Source organism: Mus musculus, chromosome 7, assembly GCF_000001635.26.
Source record: "Mus musculus strain C57BL/6J chromosome 7, GRCm38.p6 C57BL/6J".
In the NCBI taxonomy this organism is placed as follows: domain Eukaryota; kingdom Metazoa; phylum Chordata; class Mammalia; order Rodentia; family Muridae; genus Mus; species Mus musculus.
In genome coordinates this window covers 20,781,471-20,801,616 of record NC_000073.6, presented here as the reverse complement: position 1 = coordinate 20,801,616, position 20,146 = coordinate 20,781,471, and the positions used below count along the sequence as shown (strand labels likewise).

The following is a 20,146-nucleotide window of genomic DNA, read 5'->3' as shown; positions in this document are numbered from 1 at the left end:
CCGGTCAGGTCCCTATCCTCTGGCCAGGAAAATGGTCACCTGCCTGTGCAGGATACACTCGGCAGGATCCCAGAACCAAGATGTCTGCTGCTGATGCTCAGGCAAAGCGCTCCCACGCCGGGCAGATCCCAATCCTCAGAATTCTTAAGATTTCGTGGCTGGTGTTGTGGGTATCTGGCAGTAGTCAGCAGACTGTGCGCCCTAGCTACCCCGGTGCTGCTCGGACCTGAAGGGGCTTGTGCCCTTACTCAGACCGGGTTTTCTGCTTTCCTAACTAATGCAGTCTCAGGTCCTGCGTGATTGGATTGGAGCAGATGCTGTGTTCCACTCACCAGAAGTCTTAAGATCGCTTGGCGGGTGTTGTGGGTAGCTGGCGGTAGTCAGACAACTCTGTGCCCTAGCTACCCCGGTGCTGCTCGGACCTGAGGGGGGCTTGTGCCCCTACTCAGACCGGGTTTTCTGCTTTCCTAACTAATGCAGTCTCAAGTCCCGCGTGATTGGATTGGAACAGATGCTGTGTTCCACTCACCAGAAGTCTTAAGATCGCTTGGCAGGTGTTGTGGGTAGCTGGCAGTAGTCAGACGACTGTGCGCCCCAGCTACCCCGGTGCTGCTCTGAACGGTAAGGGGTAAATATCTTTTTAAAATACAGGAAGACAGGATCAAACAGGCCTTTAAAAAGGAAACAAATAAATATGAAAGAATACAGGAAAATGCAATCAAACAGGTGAAGGAAATGAATAAAACTGTTCAGGACCTGAAAATGGAAATAAACGTAATAAGAAAACAAAAAAGGAGCCAACCCTGAAGAAATAAAACCTAGAAAATAGAATTACAAGCCACAAGCATCATCAACAGAATACAAGAGAAAGAAGAGAGAAGCTCAGCCATCAGAGATACAACAGAAGAAATTGCTGTATCGGTCAAAGAAAATGTCAAATAAATTGATTCTAATACAATACACTCAGAAAATTTGGGACACTAGGAAAAGACAAAAACTAAGAATAATAGAAATAAAGGAAGAAGAACCCCAGCTCAAAGGCACAGAAAATATACTCAACAAAATTATAGAACAAAACACCCCTAACCTAAAGAAAGAGATGACTATAAAACTACAAGAACCAAAATAGATTGGATAGAAAAGAAAATCCTGCCACCATATAATAAAACACTAAATGTACATAACAAATAAAGAAATTTAAAAGATGAAGGGGAGAAAAGGACAAGTAACATATAGGGTAGACCTTTTAGAATTATACATGACTTCACATTAGAGGCTCTTGTGAGGAGCCGCCCTTGCAATCGCCATTACAAGATGGCGCTGATATCCAGTGTTCTAACTGGTAAACATATATTCTGCAATGTGCTAGGGTATTTTTCCATTCCTTGTGCCCTGCCTGTCCCGTGGCATCATCTGGGCTGATAGTGAGCAGTTAATCAAGAGCTGACACATCACACAGAGGGGTATTTAGCAGCTCCATTTTCCGGGTTCGGGTCTTCCTGAGAAGTAAGCAATAAAGCTTTGCTGTAGAAGGATCTGGTTGTCCGAGTGTGTTTTGCTGGCGAAACATTACAAGGACAAGAAGTGATGCTGATAACCCGGGAACTATATCATCACCAGGCACTGAAAGGAGACCCCCGTTTCACACGGGGCAGATTCAGAACTACGGGACAATACAGCTCTGCAAGGTACGTGTGGCCTTGAACTTTCTCCAGCGTTAGAAGCCTTTCTGTTCCCTTTCACAGGGCTCATTCTTTTATTTAGATTGCGTACAGTTTCCACAGGAGGAATTGCTAACTGGTGTTCAGTCGAGGTCAGGCAAGGTTAGAAAAAAGGCAAGAAGATAGCGTGGGAGCCTTCCACTCTGTGGTGACCACCTTACGGTCGGTCCTGAGGCAGCGTGGCTTGAAAGTCTCCACCAAGACACTAGAAGGCTTTGTAAAAGAGATAGATCGCATAGCACCGTGGTTTGCGTGCTCAGGGTCCTTAACTATCCCCTCTTGGGAGAAACTCGGGGGGAGATTTAGTTGGGGAGCAGGAGAACGGCAAACTTAAAGCAGAAACCATGCCATTGTGGAAGCTGATTAGATCATGCTTAAAGGATGAGGAATGTCAACAAGTAGTTAAGGCAGGGCAGAAAATTCTGGACGAAATTCAAGAAAGCCTATCAGAGGCAGTGCAGGGAGAGAAAGTAGGAGCAAAGGGGAAACATGGTGCACCAAATAAGCATACAGGCCTCTCCACAGGTCTTGAACCTGAGGAGAAGATAATGTCGGGGAAGGATACCCAGGGAGAGATAAGAAGAAAGGAGGAGAAAAAAACAAAAGAAAAAAGATCAATCAGCAGAGGTCCCTAGAGGAGGGAGCCTATATCCGTTGCTAGATGAGTTTAAGGAGCTAGCTCTTAGTAGCTCAGAATCAGATGAAGAACGTAGCCCCTCTGAGGAAACAGACTCGGAGGAGGAAAAAGCTTGTTATGAGAGAGAAAAGTACCAGCCAGATAAAATGTGAGCTAATCAGTCAAGAAAAAAGCCAAAAGCAGCTGGAGAAGGCCAGCTTGCTGCTCGGCCTCCGGGCTGTTGGCTTCAAGGTCATAGTGCACCTCCGCCCTATGCGAAGCCCCCGCCCTGTGTAGTGTGTCAGCCCTGCGCAGAGAGGCAATGTGCAGACTCGTTCATTCCAAGAGAGGAATAAAGGAAGATGCAACAGGCATTTCCGGTCTTTGAAGGAGCCGAGGGTGGGCATGTTCACGCTCCGGTAGAGTATATATAGATTAAAGACCTTGCCGAGTCGGTCCGTAACTATGGAGTAAGGGCTAATTTCACTGTAGTACAAGTTGAAAGGCTTGTGGCCTTGGCAATGACTCCTGGGGACTGGACAACGGTGATAAAAGCTGTGGCTCCAAATATGGGAATGTATATTGAATGGAAAGCATTGTGGCAAAATTTCTGCCAGACGCAAGCAAGGGCTAATGCTACCATGGAGTGAGGCTCTAAAAGCCAGAAGGGCATGGACATGAGTCTTTCAGACCTTAAGAGACCACAGTATCAACCCAGGAAAATGTTCAACCACCATAGATAGAAAAGTAAACATAATCCATGACAAAAATAAATTTAAGCAATATCTATTTACTAATAGAGCCCTTCAAAGGATATAAGAAAGAAAACTTCAACTCAAGGAGTTTAACTATACCCAGGAAAACATAAGAAGTTAATCATTGAACAGCAAATCCAAAAGAAAGGAATCATATACACATAATAACACCTCCAACAACTAAACACCAAGGAATAACAATCATTGGGCATTAGTATCTCCTAACAGCAATGGACTCAAGTCACCAATAAAAACAGAGTAGATAGGCAAAGAGAATCCATAATTTTACTATATACAAGAAATACAGCTCAGCAACAAAAATAAACACTGCCTCAGAGTAAAAGACTGGAAATAGGTTTTCCAAGCAAACAGACCCAGGAAACAAGCTGGCCTAGCCACTATAATATCTAATAAAACAGACTTTCAACCAGAAGTTATGAAAAGAGATGGAGGACACCTTATATACATCAAAGGAAAAATCCAGCAAGATGATGCCTCAGTACACACACACACACACACACACACACACACACACACACAAACACACACACACACACTGCATGGCTGAAATAAAGTAGTCCAATAACTCATACAAATACATACATACATACATACATACATACATACATACATACATTCATACAAACTTACACGCATACAGACCTTCAGACAGACATACACATTAATACATAGAATGGTTAGAGGAAGCTCCAAGCCTTTCACACACACTTACATATATAAAAACAATTGGTGGATGGAGCAAGTTCCAACACACACTCAGACAAGCCTTATATATATGCATACATAAAGATACTTCTGCTCAAAGAACTTTGTTCCAAACTTCCACTCAAACAAACTTTAGACATATACACACATACATATAGTTCTTGTATGAAAAGAACATCTTTCAGCTCTCCACTCTTTATTCCTTCTTCCATAGCTTATATATCCCAGCAAAAATTTTCAAGCAGTATAAAACTACAATGTGAGTATGTTTTAGATTTCTTCTAGTAAATGATTATGAAAAACAGTGTGTTCCCCAATACCATTACAAAAAATAACATTATATAGTAAAGGCAAAGAAAACAAATTATCCCCAAACACCTAGGCACATTTGGTTTTTTATTTATTTTATTTTTTTTTATTAGATATTTTCTTTATATACATTTCAAATTTCAAATGCTATACCGAAAGTTCCCTATACCCTCCCCCCCCTGCCCTTCTCCCCTACCCACCCTCTCCCACTTCTTGGCCCTGGCATTCCCCTGTACTGGGACATATAAAGTTTGCAATACCAATGGGCCTCCCTTCCCAGTGATGGCTGACTATGCCATCTTCTGCTACATATGCAGCTAGAGATACGAGCTCTGGGAGTACTGGTTGGTTCATATTGTTGTTCCACCAATAGGGTTGCAGACCCCTTCAGCTTCTTGGGTGCTTTCTCTAGCTTTTCCATTGGGGGCCCTGTGTTTCATCTTACAGATGACTGTGAGCATCCACATCTGCATTTGCCAGGCACTGGCATAGCCTCATATGAGACAGATATACCAGGGTCCCTTCATCAAAATCTTGCTGGCATATAACCTAGGTACATTTATAAGTAAGCAACTTATTATAAATTCACAAAGTGTACACAAGCAAGGTAGTTTTCTCATCAAGTTTCTCTTCCTGGCAGGCAGAAATTACAAAGAAAGGAACAAGTATTTTATTATTTATCTTTAAAATAATCTGGAAAAAGCTTAAAGGAATCACAAATCCAAACTTTTATATAAAAATCAATCATGTCGATTTTGAATCCTCAGGATGCATATCTACTCATCAGCAATTCTTAATGAGGCATATCAGAAGGCTGAGGACAAAAATGGGTATAAGAAATCTATCACCACCTGTGCCGCCTCAGTGAGAGTCACATCAGCCAGTGCTGCCATTGTTCTTGTTCCCTGACCATAAAAGGTTCTAGCTTAGCAAGTAGGAGTGTGCCTTTCTGAACTTCTAATTGTTCCCTAAGATTTTTGACATCAGAGCCAGTAGTGGAAACATCTCAACATAGTTTCACTAACAATTTTATTTTTGCAAGTGATTACTAGGAGTGGTGGTCATGGCTCACAATCTACATCTGTAAGTTATACTCTAGTGTAGTGATTGAATCATTCATTGATCAGCTCCAGCAGCAATGCCTGTAATAGGTCAAGCATTATTATTGTGAGTGCCAGAAATATGATTATTGATATTCTGAAATCCCCCTAAGAGATTTCATAGAATTCTTAGATTGAGGGATATGAGGGCAGCAAGCAGAGCAGAAGTCCATAATAGCATGAAGTCCTCATGACATATGGTCCTTGGTGGTGTGCCACACCAAGACTCACCCATGTGGCTGTGATAATCAGTGGGATGGCCACATTCCCTGAGTTGTAAAGCCATTGGTCATTCCTTGGCAATATTTGGACATCAGAAAAGAGGAAATGAAAACTACCTTCAGATTCTATCTAAAATCTATTAGAATGGCCAAGATCAATAACACAGGTGACTGTGAAAGATCCTGACAGAATGTAAAAGGTCACAGAAGCCCTGAAATTGTCAAGATAGATGTCACTGTTAGCAGAACTAGCTTCACTGATTTAGAAAAATAGAGGTGCACAATGCCCTGGCCACTCCTTGAACCTGTGTCTGCCAATGTTTTGACCATTCCTTGAACCCATGTGTGTGCCCACTGATGAAGCCCATTGCCAGGTGTTTGTGATATTGGTTGCTGAGAAAGAGTCAGAAAATCTCCCCAGCAACCACAGCCCGGCCAATCCTGAGTTGCTACACCTGTACCAGACTCTTTCCTTGTACCCCTCCCATACCCATTTCTTGAGAATAGACATTGTTTAGATCTGGAAATCCCCTACTCCCCTCTTCTCCTTTCTCCCCTGAGGGCCTATAAAACTGGGACCTCTTTCCCCTCGAGGTCGACTCCTTTACCCCTGTGTGGGATATGAGTCATCCCCAGAGCTTTGGCTTTCCCGAATAAAGCCTCATGTGGTTTACATCAAGGTTGGTCTATCCTGTTTTCTTGAGTGTCCGCTATTGTCCTGAGGCCTGAGCGAGGGGCTCCTCTTGGGGTCTTTCAACTGCTCATGCTGGCAAAAATGTGCAGTAAGGGAATTTCTCATCCATTTCTGGTGAAAGTAAGAATGTGTACAGTCACTATGGGGATAAGAATAGAGGCTCCACAGAAATTAGGCAATAGATCTATCTCACCACTCTTGGATATATACCTGAAAGGCACTTCATACTACTACAAGGACATGTGCTCAATCATGATTGTTACTGCTCTATTCATTCATAATAGCCAGAACCTGGAAACAACCAAGAAGTCACAATAAAAGAAAGGATAAAAATTATGGCACATTAGCACAATGGAGCCGTACTCGGCTGTTTAAGGACAGGCATCATGATGTTTATAGGAAAATGACTGAAGCTAGAAAAAAAAATCATGAAAAAAAAATCATCCTGAGTGAGGTACCCCACACCCAGAAATATAAATATGGTATGTATTCACTTATATGTGGGAAGCAGGTGTGGTCACATGGACCTAGATGGCGCCCTGGACCATTGTCAGGCTCCGTGAATCCCACATGTTTACTGCCTTGCCCGAGCATGCACAGTGAGGCTGCATGTGTGGGCTGCCTGCCAGGCTGGGCTGTTCCTCATGATCCAGACCTGTCAGGCTATTGGTGGCCAACCTGAGGTCATGCCTGGAGCGTGTGTGAATTCTGATTGGATGAGGTGGGGTGGAGCTAAATGAGGTCAGTCTTCGTGAGTATAGGAGGTTTGTTGTTGTTGCCCTTGCCTAAGTGGAGAGAGGTTGTAAGAAAAGCTGCAAGAAGGAGTAAAAGAAGAAGCTATTGCATGAACCCAACTTGGTGTCTGTGTCGTTCTTGTCTCTGTGGGAAGAAAGGACTGTGGACACTTATACATACATACATACATAGCTATTAAATAAATGATAATGAAGGTACAAAGGAGATTGATATACATAGAGATGTTTTAGTGAGTGACACATGGATTTCATAGATGGGGAAAAGTGATTAGCTATGCTGAATGGATTAGGGGATGAGTTGGAACAGGACATAGGGTTGAGAGAGGGGATGTAGGGAGATAGAGCTGTAAATGGGGAGCATGTGAGAGATGTTACGAAAACCTATGACAGGGGAAATTTTTAACACATATGAAAATGATCCTACTGAAATTTTCTAATAACTGAGGGTACAGAGTCCCAACTGACCACCTCTTTTCAACTAAGGGGTCTTCAAGTACAGGGACTTTAGTGCATTCAACTGAGTTGTTGGCCAAAGACGTCCCATGGAAATGCCTACCAAACCCAGGCTGGGGCTGGAGAGATGGCTCAATGGTTAAGAACAGTGGCTGCTTGCTCTTCTAGAGGTCCTGAGTTCAATTCCCAGCAACCACATGGTGGCTCACAACCATCTGTAATGGGATCTGATGCTCTCTTCTGGTGTGTCTTGAAGATAGCTACAGTGTACACATATAAATTAAATTAATAAATCTTTTTTTTTTTAAAAACTAGGCTGATGTTAAGACAATGGTTTGCTCTCCACAAACTGACAGTGGGATACCCTTACCTAGGACAACACCCATACACTCCTTCAACATGGAGAAGTTGAGCTAATACCTACATGGAGCCTTTACTCCTAGATCTAGTGTCTTTGGTATGGAAATGTACTCTGCAGGCTACCAAAAGTGACACATAAACACCAACACAGCAACAAAACTTTTGGCCTACAATCTGTCCTGCACATAAGATATGTTAATGTAAAGGTGGTATGGAACTTGTGGGAGTATCCAATGAATGTCTAATTTGTCATAGACAGAACACATACACAGCACTGTCAGGTGACCAAGAACCAGAAATTAGATAGTCAACATACCCACGGTAAGACCAAATACTACCTCTCTAAAAAAAATAAATAAATAAAAACATCGATAAAATTACTTCCAATGGTATTTTGCCCTATTCAAAGTTCAGTGTGTTATTCGCTGTTGTGTTAATCATCAGAGAAGATTCCTCCTTAGGCAGACAGAAACAGATTCAGAGACTCACAGCCTGGCATCATGTGGAAAGAGAGTCCTCAGAACACACAGCTCTAAATGGGATGTCTCCATCAAATTTCGCCTCTCATAGATAGCTCAGGGAACTCTTAAGAAGAGGAGTCAAGAAAGAGTGTAAAAGCCATGGGGATGAAGGACACCAGGAGAACTGGACTCACTAAATCAACAGAGCAAAGTACATATGCCCCAAAGATTATATGCCCCAATACAAGGGAATGCCAGGGTCAGGATGCAGGAGTGGATGGGTTGGAGAGCAGGGCAGAGGGAGGGTATAAGGGACTTTCAGGATAGCATTTGAATTGTAAATGAAAGAAAATCTAATAAAAAATTGTTTAAAAAAATGAACCCTGAGAGAAGGCATAGTAATCAGTGAGCCATTCATTCTCACACTCAGGTGTTCGATAAAAATACTAAGCTGAAAGCTTTAATATATATGCTGGTAATCTGATGCAAACCCTTGTATGCCCATGCTTGATGTTTCAGTCTCTGTGTATTCATATTCACTTTGCTCAGTTGATTTAGTGAGTCTAGTTCTCCTGGTGTCCTTCATTCCCATGGCTCTTACACTCGTTCTGGACTCCTCTTATTCAGAGTTCCCTGAGCTCTGAGAAGTGAGATTTGATAAAGACATTCCATTTAGAGCTGTGTGTTCTGAGGACTCTCTTTCCACATGATGCCAGGCTGTCAGTCTCTGAATCTGTTTCTGTCTGTCGTAGGAGGAATCTTCTCTGATGATAAGTGAATAGGACACTGATCTATGAATATAGCAAAATACCATTAAAAGTCATTCTATCAATGATTTTATTTTATTTCTTAGACAGGTAGTATTTGTTCTTACCATAGGTATGTTGACTATCTAATTCCTGTACTTGGTAGCCTGACAGTGCTGTGTATGGGCTCTGTCTATAACAAATCAGAAATTGGTTGGCTTCTCCCACAAGTTCCATGCCAGCATTGCATTAACTTATCTTGTATGCAGGGAGGAATTTAGGCCAAAAATTTTGTGGTTGAGTTTTTGTTTATGTGTCTCTTTTGGTAGCCTGCAGAGTACTTTTCCATACCAAAGACTCTAGGAGTGAAGGCTCCATGTAGGTATTAGCTCAATTTCTCCATATTGAGGGGGTTTATGGGTGTTGTCCTAGGTAAGGGTATCCCACTGTCAGTTTCTGGAGAGCAAACAATTAATGTTAGCCTGGGTGTTTTTTTAAATAAAGAGTTATTAATTTAATTTATATGTGTACACTGTAGCTGTCTTCAGACACACCAGAAGAGAGCATCAGATCCCATTACAGATGGTTGTGAGCCACCATATGGTTGCTGGGAATAGAACTTACGTCCTCTGGAAGAGCAAGAAGCCAGTGCTCTTAACCATTGAGCCATCTCTCCAGCCCCAGCCTGGGGTTGGTTGGCATTTCTATGGGACATCTTTGGCCAACAAGTCTGTTGAATGCACTACAGTCTCTGTACTTGAAGACCCCTTAGTTGAAAAGAGGTGGTCAGTTGGGACTCTGTATCCTCAGTTATTAGAAAATTTCAGTAGGATCACTTTCATATATGTTAGAAATTTCCACTGCCATAGGTTTTCATAACATCTCTCATATGCCCCCCAATTCCAGCTCTTTCTCTTAATTCCATCTCTCAACCCTATGTCTCCTTGCACTTCTGGCCCTTTTCCAACTCATCCCCCTAGTCCACTCAGAAGAGCCAATCTCTTTCCCCCTTTCATGAAATCCTTGTGTCCCTCACTAGAACATTTTTACGTATCAATCTCCTTTGTAGGTTGATTATTATTTATTTAATGGCTAATAACTATGTATAAGTGATGGTGATTGATAATAGCGATGCCCGTGATGGTGATGATGGTGAAAAATGTGATAATGGTGGTGATGGTAATGGTGGTTATGGGAATGGTGATCAGGATGGTAAAATGGGAATGGTGAGATGCTGCTGCTGGTGGTGATCATGATATTGATGCTGGTGGTTGTGATGATAGTGATAAACTCTGTTTCTCTGTATAGCCTCGACTGTCCTGGAACTCACTCTGTAGACCAGGCTGGCCTCAAGCTCAGAAATCTGCCTGCCCCTGCCTCCCAAGTGCTGAGATTAAAGCCATGCACCACCACTGCCCGGATTACTTTTTGTTAAATAAAAACATTTTATTTTCATCACAATACCACTATAATACATTTACTTTGTTATGAGCAAGTTTGTGTGTGTGTGTAATTTATCTTTCCACTCTAGTAAGAAAATAATGTTCCTTTGATTTGGAAACCATCTTCACATAAACTCTTACTTAAAGTAGAGTGTGGTGGTCCTTGGCTATCATACTGGCTACTCTGAAAGCCAAGTAAAAACTCTCAAGTTCAAAGCCACATCACTCCAATCTCTGCCTCTGTGATTATATGGCTGTCTTCCCTCTGTATGTGTTTGCTGCTTCTCTTAAGGACACAGTCACTCCTAAAGGTTTTATTCTACTTGTGGCTTTCATCTTTTATTTCCAAATAGGTCATTCATGGACCAGGACTTTACATAGCAGAAATACCGTCCAACCCATAGCAGGCAATGATAGCTTTCCCTTCATTCCCCCTCTCTGACCAGATGCCCTTCACAGGCCCATCCCATGGCCCTTGTGTCTGCTGATTATCGAATTGCAGAGCTTCTCACAGAGCTCCATCAGCTGATCAAGCAAATCCAGGTAAGAGGAATGTTTGTATAAGTGAATACATATCGCAATTCTCCTACAAACATCATGATGCCTGTTCTTAAACAGCTGAGTGTTGCTCCATTGTGCTAATGTGCCATAATTTTTATCCTTTCTTTTGTTGACACTTCTTGGTTGATTACAGATTCATTCATATTGTGAATGAATAGAGCAGCAAAAATCATGGTTGATCACATGTCCTTGTAGTAGGATGAAGTACCCTTCAGGTATATATCCAAGAGTGGTGAGATAGATCTATTGCCTTCTTTCTGTGGAATCTCTATTTTTATTCCCATAGTGACTGTACAAGTTCTTACTTTCACCAGCAATGGGTGAGCCTTTCCCTTATTGCACATCCTTGCCAGCATGAGCAGTCACCTGTGTTATTGATCTTGGCCATTCTAATAGGTGTTAGAATCCCAATGTAGTTTTCATTTCCTGTTTCCTGATGTCCAAATATTGCCAAGGGTCCTGCAGTAGGAATGACCAATGGCTTTAGAACTCAGGGAATGTGGTCACCCCACTGCTTAACACAGCCACATGGGCGAGTGTTGGTGTGGCATGGCCCCAAGAACTTCATGCTGTTATGGAGTTCTGTTCTGCTTGCAGCCCTCACATCCCACTTAATCTAAGAAGGATGTAGCATTAAGAGGTCTAGATTCATTTTCCTCTCTAACTTTTTCCTTTACTACTGGGTGTTAGTTTGTTGGAAGTTATTGAACTGAAAAAAGTGTTGGACAGGTGTTAGATAATAGAACCCAACAAAGTATCCCAAAATGCTTAGAAGTAAGGGGATACACAGATTAACAGGCAGAGATCAGTGTTATAGGATTCACTGAACTGATTAAACTGATCTTATAAAGTACACTTTTTTTCTTTTCGGTGTGTGGGCATGTTCAAGCACAGATTTGAGGAAGGCAGAGTACAATTGTAGGATTTTGTTCTCTCCACTAGGTAGGACCTGGGATAATCATTTCTAAGTTGTGAGTACTTTAGCTGCTGAGCTGTCTTGCTGATTCTTATTATGGCCAGTGTTATGATCAAGACTTGGTGCCGTGGGATTGTCAGTTTTATTGTTGGTAGAGGTCTGTGAAAATGTACATGAAGAGTCTCAGTATTAATTTCATAACTCAGTGCAAATCTATTCCTCAATATAGAACATACAAATTGTTGGTTCCTATTCTATTATTTCAAGCTCTTTCAACATAGCTGATATTACGATTTCCTACTCCCCCAGATTGGAAGTGAAGAGTTAAGTGTATTGGATAAATTTCTCATTGTGGGCCTCGAGGGATGGCTTAGCAGGTTAGAACCCTGTCCACATTTACATTGGATCAGAGCTCGATTCTGAGAAACTATATTTGTAGACTTACATCAGTTTGTAACTAAAGCTCTAGAGGTATGACACCTATTCTCCTTAAGAGGAGGGAATCCCCACAAATACATACATTCCCAATACACATGAACCAAAAAAATGAATGCTAAAATATTCTTTGTTCATAGGACTAAGTACCACAAGTCAGATTATAAGTTTCATCACACTGAGAGCTATAACCACTCCAGATATTTATCTTGTGGTCTTTCTTGCCTTGGTCATTCTCAGGTAGCTGAAAATATTAGATGCTTGATTTTAATCTTCTGAGAAAGTAATTTTGTGACTGAGAAAGCCACTGACAGATGGAGTGACAACTTTGCCTCCCCATTGTTCTGATATGTCTTGTCTCCTGTCTGATTGGTAGGTGTTTGTGATGATTGGAAAACAATTTCACCATGGCCCAGAATGAAGTCTTTACCAAGGTCTTTCAGAAGAAGATCTCCAATGTGGAATCTGGTATCTTCCCTGGTCCTGTGACTTTAAATCTCTGAAAGTTTCGGAGCGTGAGCTGTTTTTACCTCTTTCCTATTTACTCTTGATGTGATCAGCAGATTGTATTGCTGTAGAGAGCACAAAGTTTTGATTTTCAGTGCTTGACTCTCACTTGAGTAGGACCCAAGGTAGCTAAGCATATATCTCCTAAATAAAATGGAATGACATGCAATATATTTACTATTTATATAAATTTCATCCTTGAAAATATTTAATCATAGCAAAGCACTCTCATTTATTCAAATAGGGAAATATGAGATGGATTCTGTTCTTATCCGAAGTTTAAAGTATTAATTAAGAAGGAGCGAGAATATGCGTTTGATCAGGACCATTTAACACATTAAACTGTCTAGGGAATATGGGTTGCATCAGTTTTAGACCAGCCTGCAGCAGAATACAGTTATATACAAGAGAACAGAGGGTGGTGAATAACTCACTTACCATGTCAGTCAGATTCCAAACAGAAATCATTTCACATCAACAAATGTGTATAGCCTTATTCTTTTAAAATTACAGCAGTGAGAACCACACCTTGTTCGTACAAAATGTTGAATACATATTTATGGAATAAAGTCCTTAATGGTATTAGTGAAGCTGTCTTTTGCATTTAGCATTTTTTAGCCACTCTGATTTTCAACAGTTGAAGAGCACAGAACAAGGATCCTTGGGATCTCTGAAGATCAACAGTAAAGGAGAGATACTGGGGAAGACCGCAGTTAAAATCTCACTGACAAGCCTTACGAAGAAATGAGTATGCATAAAAAGGGCATGTAACATGATACAAATACAATTTAGAAGATAAAAGCTAACAAATGTAAACACCAGCATCAGGATAGTACGGGTTGCTTTGGACTCAGCTTGGCCTCTGGGGTTCTGATTGGGAGTGAGGATGTGCTGCATTCGCTGGTGATGTCTATGGAGGAGAAGTACCATGGAGACACTGGTCCAGACCATGATGCTCATGAATGTGGCATCGTACGCAAACTGCAAGAAGACAATGCCCACACTGAATCCAGAAGTGGAACAGAACAACTTTCTTTTCGAGTCAGTGTTATTGTCTGTTATCTGTGGACCACTGAACTTAATTGGAATGTGGATGTTACTTAAGACACTGAAAAACCAACAACTGTAAGAAGAATAACTTGCCATGTTTGTGACACTTGCTCTGAGTACAAGTTTACCTTTACCTCTATTAACAGGAACCAGAGTGACAAACTGGTGGACACTCAGGACACAGGTGGAACACAAGTTTGTGCTTCTTGCCACCAGGTGACTGAAGGATTCTAATTTACATTTGAGTTCAGTTGGAGGAGTTTTTGGAGCAAAAGCCATCATGTTGTTTGGAAATATTGTGAGGAATAGAGTCAAGGCATTGGCCACAGCCATGTGTCTTAAAATCACTTGTCTGGGTCTCTGTTTAGAACCAGTCAAGACTGGAGAGAAATTATGGACAAACAGACAGACATTGGCCACGGTCCCAACCCCAAACTGGCAAAGCAAGAGAATCTGAAGAGCCACTTCCTCAGTGGTTTTCAGGGAGTTACCATGAACAGACATGGAGAGGGCTTTTCCCAATCCTACATTGATGAATAGATAGGACACTACTCTCTGTGGGTCTCTGTTCTATTGTCCACACTTACCAATTGATTTGTGACAATTCCTTCACTTGATAAGTGAGACAGTATTCTAGTTACACATAGTTACAGGTAAATTGCAGGGAAAACAATGCATGTATAATAACTCAAGTAAAATATTATACGTATTGAATTACACCTGACTCAAGATACATTTTGTATTGCAACTACATCTTTATTGGTTCAGTAGGTCAAGAGCACAATAACACACATTTTAACACTCCATGGGCTTTGCATATGAATACAGACAGTAAAGAGTCTAGTATGAATTTATGAATCCATCATCAGAATTCAATTAGCAGGGAGGGAAAGCTGCAAATGGGATGTACCTTAATCAATAAAAAATAAAAGAATATATAAATGCAACATAAAAATAATTAATTGAATATCCTTATGTTATAGTAACATATTAAAAATAATGTGTATGGGAATAACATGTAAGATTGTACATAATAATAAAGTTGTGTAACTGAATTCTGCTGTACAAAATTAAGATGTTGGCTTTTGAGAAAATTTTATACTATTCATCCACACAAACACAGACACACACACACACACAAAAGCCACCACATATTTCTGATAGAGTCAACTGTCTTCTGATCACACAGATGAACATAGGCTTACATATGTGTACGCCATGTGAAAAAAAAACCCAAGTTGCTAACAAGTTTCATTTATTCATAGTTTTTCCCACCTTAATTTTTGTTCTAAAATGTCAGGTGCCAGAGTCTTAGCTGTGTCATCTCCAACTTCCCTCGAAAATTATTAACACAACAGTATTATACCCTTTGCAAGCTAATGCTTAGCCTGCATTTTACTTGTTTATATATTTTCTGTAGGAACACAAGGGTCTCCAGCTACCAGATAAAATTCAACATCTCACATACATGTTACACTTAATTACTAATCTAGGACACAGACATTTCTTTGAGATGAAAGCAAAATATTAACCTACTTAAATCAAATTGCAGACTTCAAAAAGAAATAATGTTTCATGTTGGCTTCAGAAGACAATTTTCACTGAAGAAAAGAGAAAAGAATTTTAAGCAGAAGTCTATGGTTGGAAGAATCCCACCGTCTGAGCCTCAGTCAGGATGAAGATGCTCATCTGAAGGCCAGCTGCAGAGCACAACTCCTGTAGAAGTATATTTCTTAGTGCCTTGATTGAGGAACTTCTCTGTGTCACTCTTTGCCTGAGAAAGAATGCAATGAAATTCGGAATGGTTTCTTATTCTCCATGCAATGCTGTGAAGGTAACCTAACAAGTCCAGGTTTCCAGTCTCATAAAATAATAGGGCACCGGGACATGACATCCTTCAGAGAGTCTATTATTTATCATTTATCCCCAGAGCAAATCTCCATTCCTTTCTGATGCTTACTGATGATGTCTAGGAGTTTGTTAGATGTTAATGAGTACCTGGGCAGAAGTTAGGGAAGGGTTTTCATGTTTCCTTTGGGAGAATCTAAGTTCTGAATTGATCTTGTAGTCAGATGTGAATTGGGGTGCTCCAGGGTAGAACAAGGGACTCATTATGTGAGTTTCTACAGAGTACTTTCCTCCCTACTATTTCACTTCTACAAAATTATTCTGACACCAAGTCCTCCAAGAAAACTGGCAATGTGTCATTCAGATTCTGTAATTTCCCAGGAAGTTGCTTCATTACAACTTTTCCCATGTTGGACCCAGGACATTTATAAATGACGAATTTATTAACTGAAGCTGGTCTTTCCCACCTGAATCCTCGTGTTATTCCCATATCCACTTATTTTCAGGTAGATCATGCCTTGTTTTCTGATATACCCATGAATCCTTATCACAGGTCAAATACACTTTGGTAGTATCTAGAGAATTTCATTTCTAATTAAGTAATCCTGGACATACAAGCAAAGGTATGGATTGAGCAATCATTAAGAAATAGATAGCTCCAACTCATGTCTGCTCTAGGTATAATAAAAAACTACGGATTTAGTTTTGATTTTCAATGATGAAAAGTAAAAATTCAGGTTATAAATCTAAGAATTGTATGTTCCAAACATTTATTGATATTTAAGCCTGCAACAATATTGTCTCAGGCACAATGAACTTATACTTTCATGTGTGAGAATTAAGATATCACTGTATAATATTTTTACAAATGAAAATACCAGCATTTAGAATGGGATATATGTGGAAATAGGACAAAAAGAAACAATAACGTATCTTTAATTGCTCAGATACCTTATGTTTGTCTAGGGCAAGCACATATCCATGATTTCATCTGTAAAATTTGTATTGGCTAATTGACATTTATTATCCTGACCCGCCGGACCCAGTTACTCGGAGGTCAAGGGGGACCAAGCCTGAACTAGAAACGGGCGAGAAAAGGGAGCGAGATGAAGCACAGGGTTGTCAAGATCTACTTTAATGGAGCACACAGTGAGAGAAATTACGGAGTGTCTGAGGGGGAATGATCAAACCACAGAGAGAGGGAGGGACATCTGGGGCAGATGCTAAGTGCAGGCTTGAAACATCTTGTGGCTTATCTTTGGATGCTGGTTCTGCCCAAACAGCCCCAGGTGTCTGGGGAAGAGAAGGGTCAGTTGGTTCTCACAATCAGCCTTGTGTGAAGGAGGGGGTGGCTCGGCTCCCAACAAAGGGTCAATTTATTCTCAGGGAGGGAGCTGTTGAAGGTCTGGTTTCCCACAGTGTGGTCTTCCACATCTCCCCCTCTTTTCTTTATTAAAGTTCGGGGGTGGCCATAAAAAGAGGGTGGGTGGAGAGACTGTCTCAGGCTTTGTGGCTTGCACCCTAGTCCAGCACCACAGTAATTAGGCCTTTTCAAATCCTCGTGGGGCAGGGCCTCTGTCTTAGGCCATGCGGGTGACATCATGTCTTACTCCAATGGCTTAATCAGGCCTTTTGTAGTTGTGATGGGTCCCAGGCAGTGGACCCACAATAATCCCGGCATGGAGTCAACCTGAAGCCAATAGTTGGTGTGCATCTGGCTTGGGCACTACAATATTCCTGTCATTGGCAACTCCACAGCTTATGGCCCTCAGCCACTATTAGGAGCCAGAGGTCACCCTCCCCATCATTGACGTCTCCACAGCTTACAGAACCAGGAAGGCTCTGTGCCTGCAGCAAGGGTGGAGAACTGAAGGCCAACTGCTCTCTCAGCATCAGCAGAAGAGAGGTCTTCGGCTGAGCCTCGGATGTCTAGCCGATGGTAGTGGACTGCAACTGGTTTATTTAAGGCAGAATCAATCTGTGATTTAACAAAACTGGTTAACCTGTTAAAAACTCAGGGGCCAAATGACAAAAGCAACAAAATACCCACGAGGGGCCCCAAAAGGCTGGGGAGCAAGGTGGAGAGCCAGGGAGAAGTTGCAAACCAATTTTGATACCAGGATACCAGGATTCTTGTTTTTCTCTGTTGTGCTTTATTTCCTCTAAACTAATTCTGACCTTTTCTATGCTATCTTGAACTAAGCTGGTCTTGTCAGAATAAAAGCAACATTCTTCTTTGAGGGCTGTGCAGAGCCATCCCTCCTGCAGGAACACGAAATCGAGGCCTCACCTATTTTGTAACACTACCTCAGACAGGGAGACCAAGGAATCTTTTAAATTTTTAAACCCTTCTGAAATTCCTGAATGTCTTTGTCCACAGTGAGGCTAAGCTGGGTGAACTGGGCAGACTGTTGCTGGGAGGAGACCCAGGAGGCAATACCAGTCCCCACGCCTGCAGCACCCAAACCAAGGACTAATGCTAGGGTTACCATAGTAATGGGCTCTCTCCTATCTCGGGGCAGGTTAGTGCCTCTTTCCCAAAACCAGAGGAGATCTTCTGCATGGTACACTGTTAACTTTGGTAGAAGTTGAACCAAGACACAGTAATCTTTGTTGGTTAAAAAGGTCTGGACAACCACATAGGTGGTAAGCCCAGTAGAACATGCTAAGTAAGTACCATTAGGGGCCCCAAGGTATTAAAAAGTGGCGTTCAAAACAGTAGTCTGATTGCAAACTTCTAGCAAGGCCTGAGGGGGGCACATGGAAGGCCCCAAAAGGTCCAGGACCAGCCCTAACACTTAACTCAGTGTGAGCCCTTCATTGTTCTTGGGGTGCCAGCCAAGCTTATTGGTATCATTGGTTGCAACAAGCGATCCAAATATTGCCACTCCTTCATAAAAAGGGGGTTGAGGAGAAAAACACACCCAACATTCATCATATTGGGTAGCATTAGCTGCATGCATAGCAGTAATTGAAGCATTTACCATCTCTAAAATTAATTCTGAGGAGGAGGGGGACCCAGCAGGAAGGGTGGGCTGAAACGTAGTATCAGAGGGGGCTTTGGGCGTAACAGGCAAGTGAGGAGGGGACTTCCCTGAGGATTTTGGATGGATAGTGGGATTAGGCCCTACTGCCACCTTTGGCTGGATCAGGATGGCTTTTGTTAATTGTACTTTAAAGGAGAGGCAGGGGTCTCTTCCCCCCCACCTAGGCACAAAGGCCCCACTCTGCTCCCCACGAGTGTTCCCAAGTGAATTTCTTCCCAGCTTCTTCCCTGCTTTTGTTAATTGTACTTTAAAGGAGAGGCAGGGGTCTCTTCCCCCCACATAGGCACAAAGGCCCCATTCTGCTCCCCATGAGTGTTCCCAAGTGAACTTCTTCCCTGCTTCAGTAAAGGTGATTTGCAAGGTGTTACACCAGGAATCACAATGTCTGTTATAGGTGGTGGGGTCTGCATAGGGCTGCCCCTTAGGCGGATTACGCCTCTTAACCTGTATAAAGTCCCAGGAAGAGGAATATTTCCAATAGGGGTCTCCAGTAGTCTCACAGCCCCAAGAGGCACAGTAATAGCTAGGTCTATAACCACACTTGTTTCCCAGAGACCGATCTCGATGGTCGCCAGGGCAGACGTAAACTGGGGTGAGACTTAAGAAGGATCTGGCCCACTTATTATAGCATCCAGGGTTTGTACTATATCTTTGTTGTGTAGTAATGGGTTGAGCCTGTGGCATGAAATGGCTGGGAGTGCCCCAGATCTCTCTAGCCCCTAGGGCTAGCTTACACAGGTCGACCTCTAGGGGCAACCACAAGGGAGAGATTCCAATCGTGGAGGTGGCATTAACTATGTCCCTGGCTTCATTAAGAACCTGCCATGTATAATTGTATAGTTAGTAGGGATTTGCACTCTCTACCTGTGACCCACTTTGTAGCAGAAGAACATATACTCAGGTCCAAAGGGTCAGGCGAGACGTCTCTCGGGCCATCCTTTTGGTTTTCTGTAAGTAAGCACAAATGGAAAGCGTTTCTCAGGGTTTTTCTTCCCTGGATGAATTGTATGGTTTTATTAGGCGCTCTGGGAGCCATCTGGCATTTTGGGCCCCTGAATCATAGATACAAGTGTGTCCTTTGTCCCATATAAGGACCGGATCTGGACCCTGCCATTTGTTGGACAAGGGATCTCTCCACATAGCTCGTGCATAATCGTTGGCAGTTGAAAGGTGCCAAAGGCAATCTGCGGCAGACTTGCCTACAGTGTCATATGTAAGAAAATTTAAGACAAATAGTGCATGATTCAAGAGGGTCTTGAAGTTGCCAGATTGAGGATATAGAAGTCCTCCCCCCCCCCCAGACTGCAACTTAAAGAGCATATTTTTGAGGGTTTGATGAGTCCTTTCTACAATGCCTTGGCCTTGGGGGTTATAGGGAATGCCAGTAATATGCCTGATGCCCATCTGAGCAGAAAACTGCTTA

The 20,146-nt window shown here is 42.0% G+C and overlaps 1 protein-coding gene across 1 annotated transcript; it reads right to left on the bottom strand.

The window, feature by feature from the left end:
• Positions 1–13,408: 13,408 nt before the first annotated feature.
• Vmn1r113 (vomeronasal 1 receptor 113) lies at positions 13,409–14,332 on the bottom strand. The gene has a single exon (NM_001166716.1). The coding sequence runs from the start codon at positions 14,330–14,332 to the stop codon at positions 13,409–13,411; it is 924 nt and encodes a 307-aa protein (NP_001160188.1).
• Between the last annotated feature and the right edge of the window lie 5,814 nt (positions 14,333–20,146).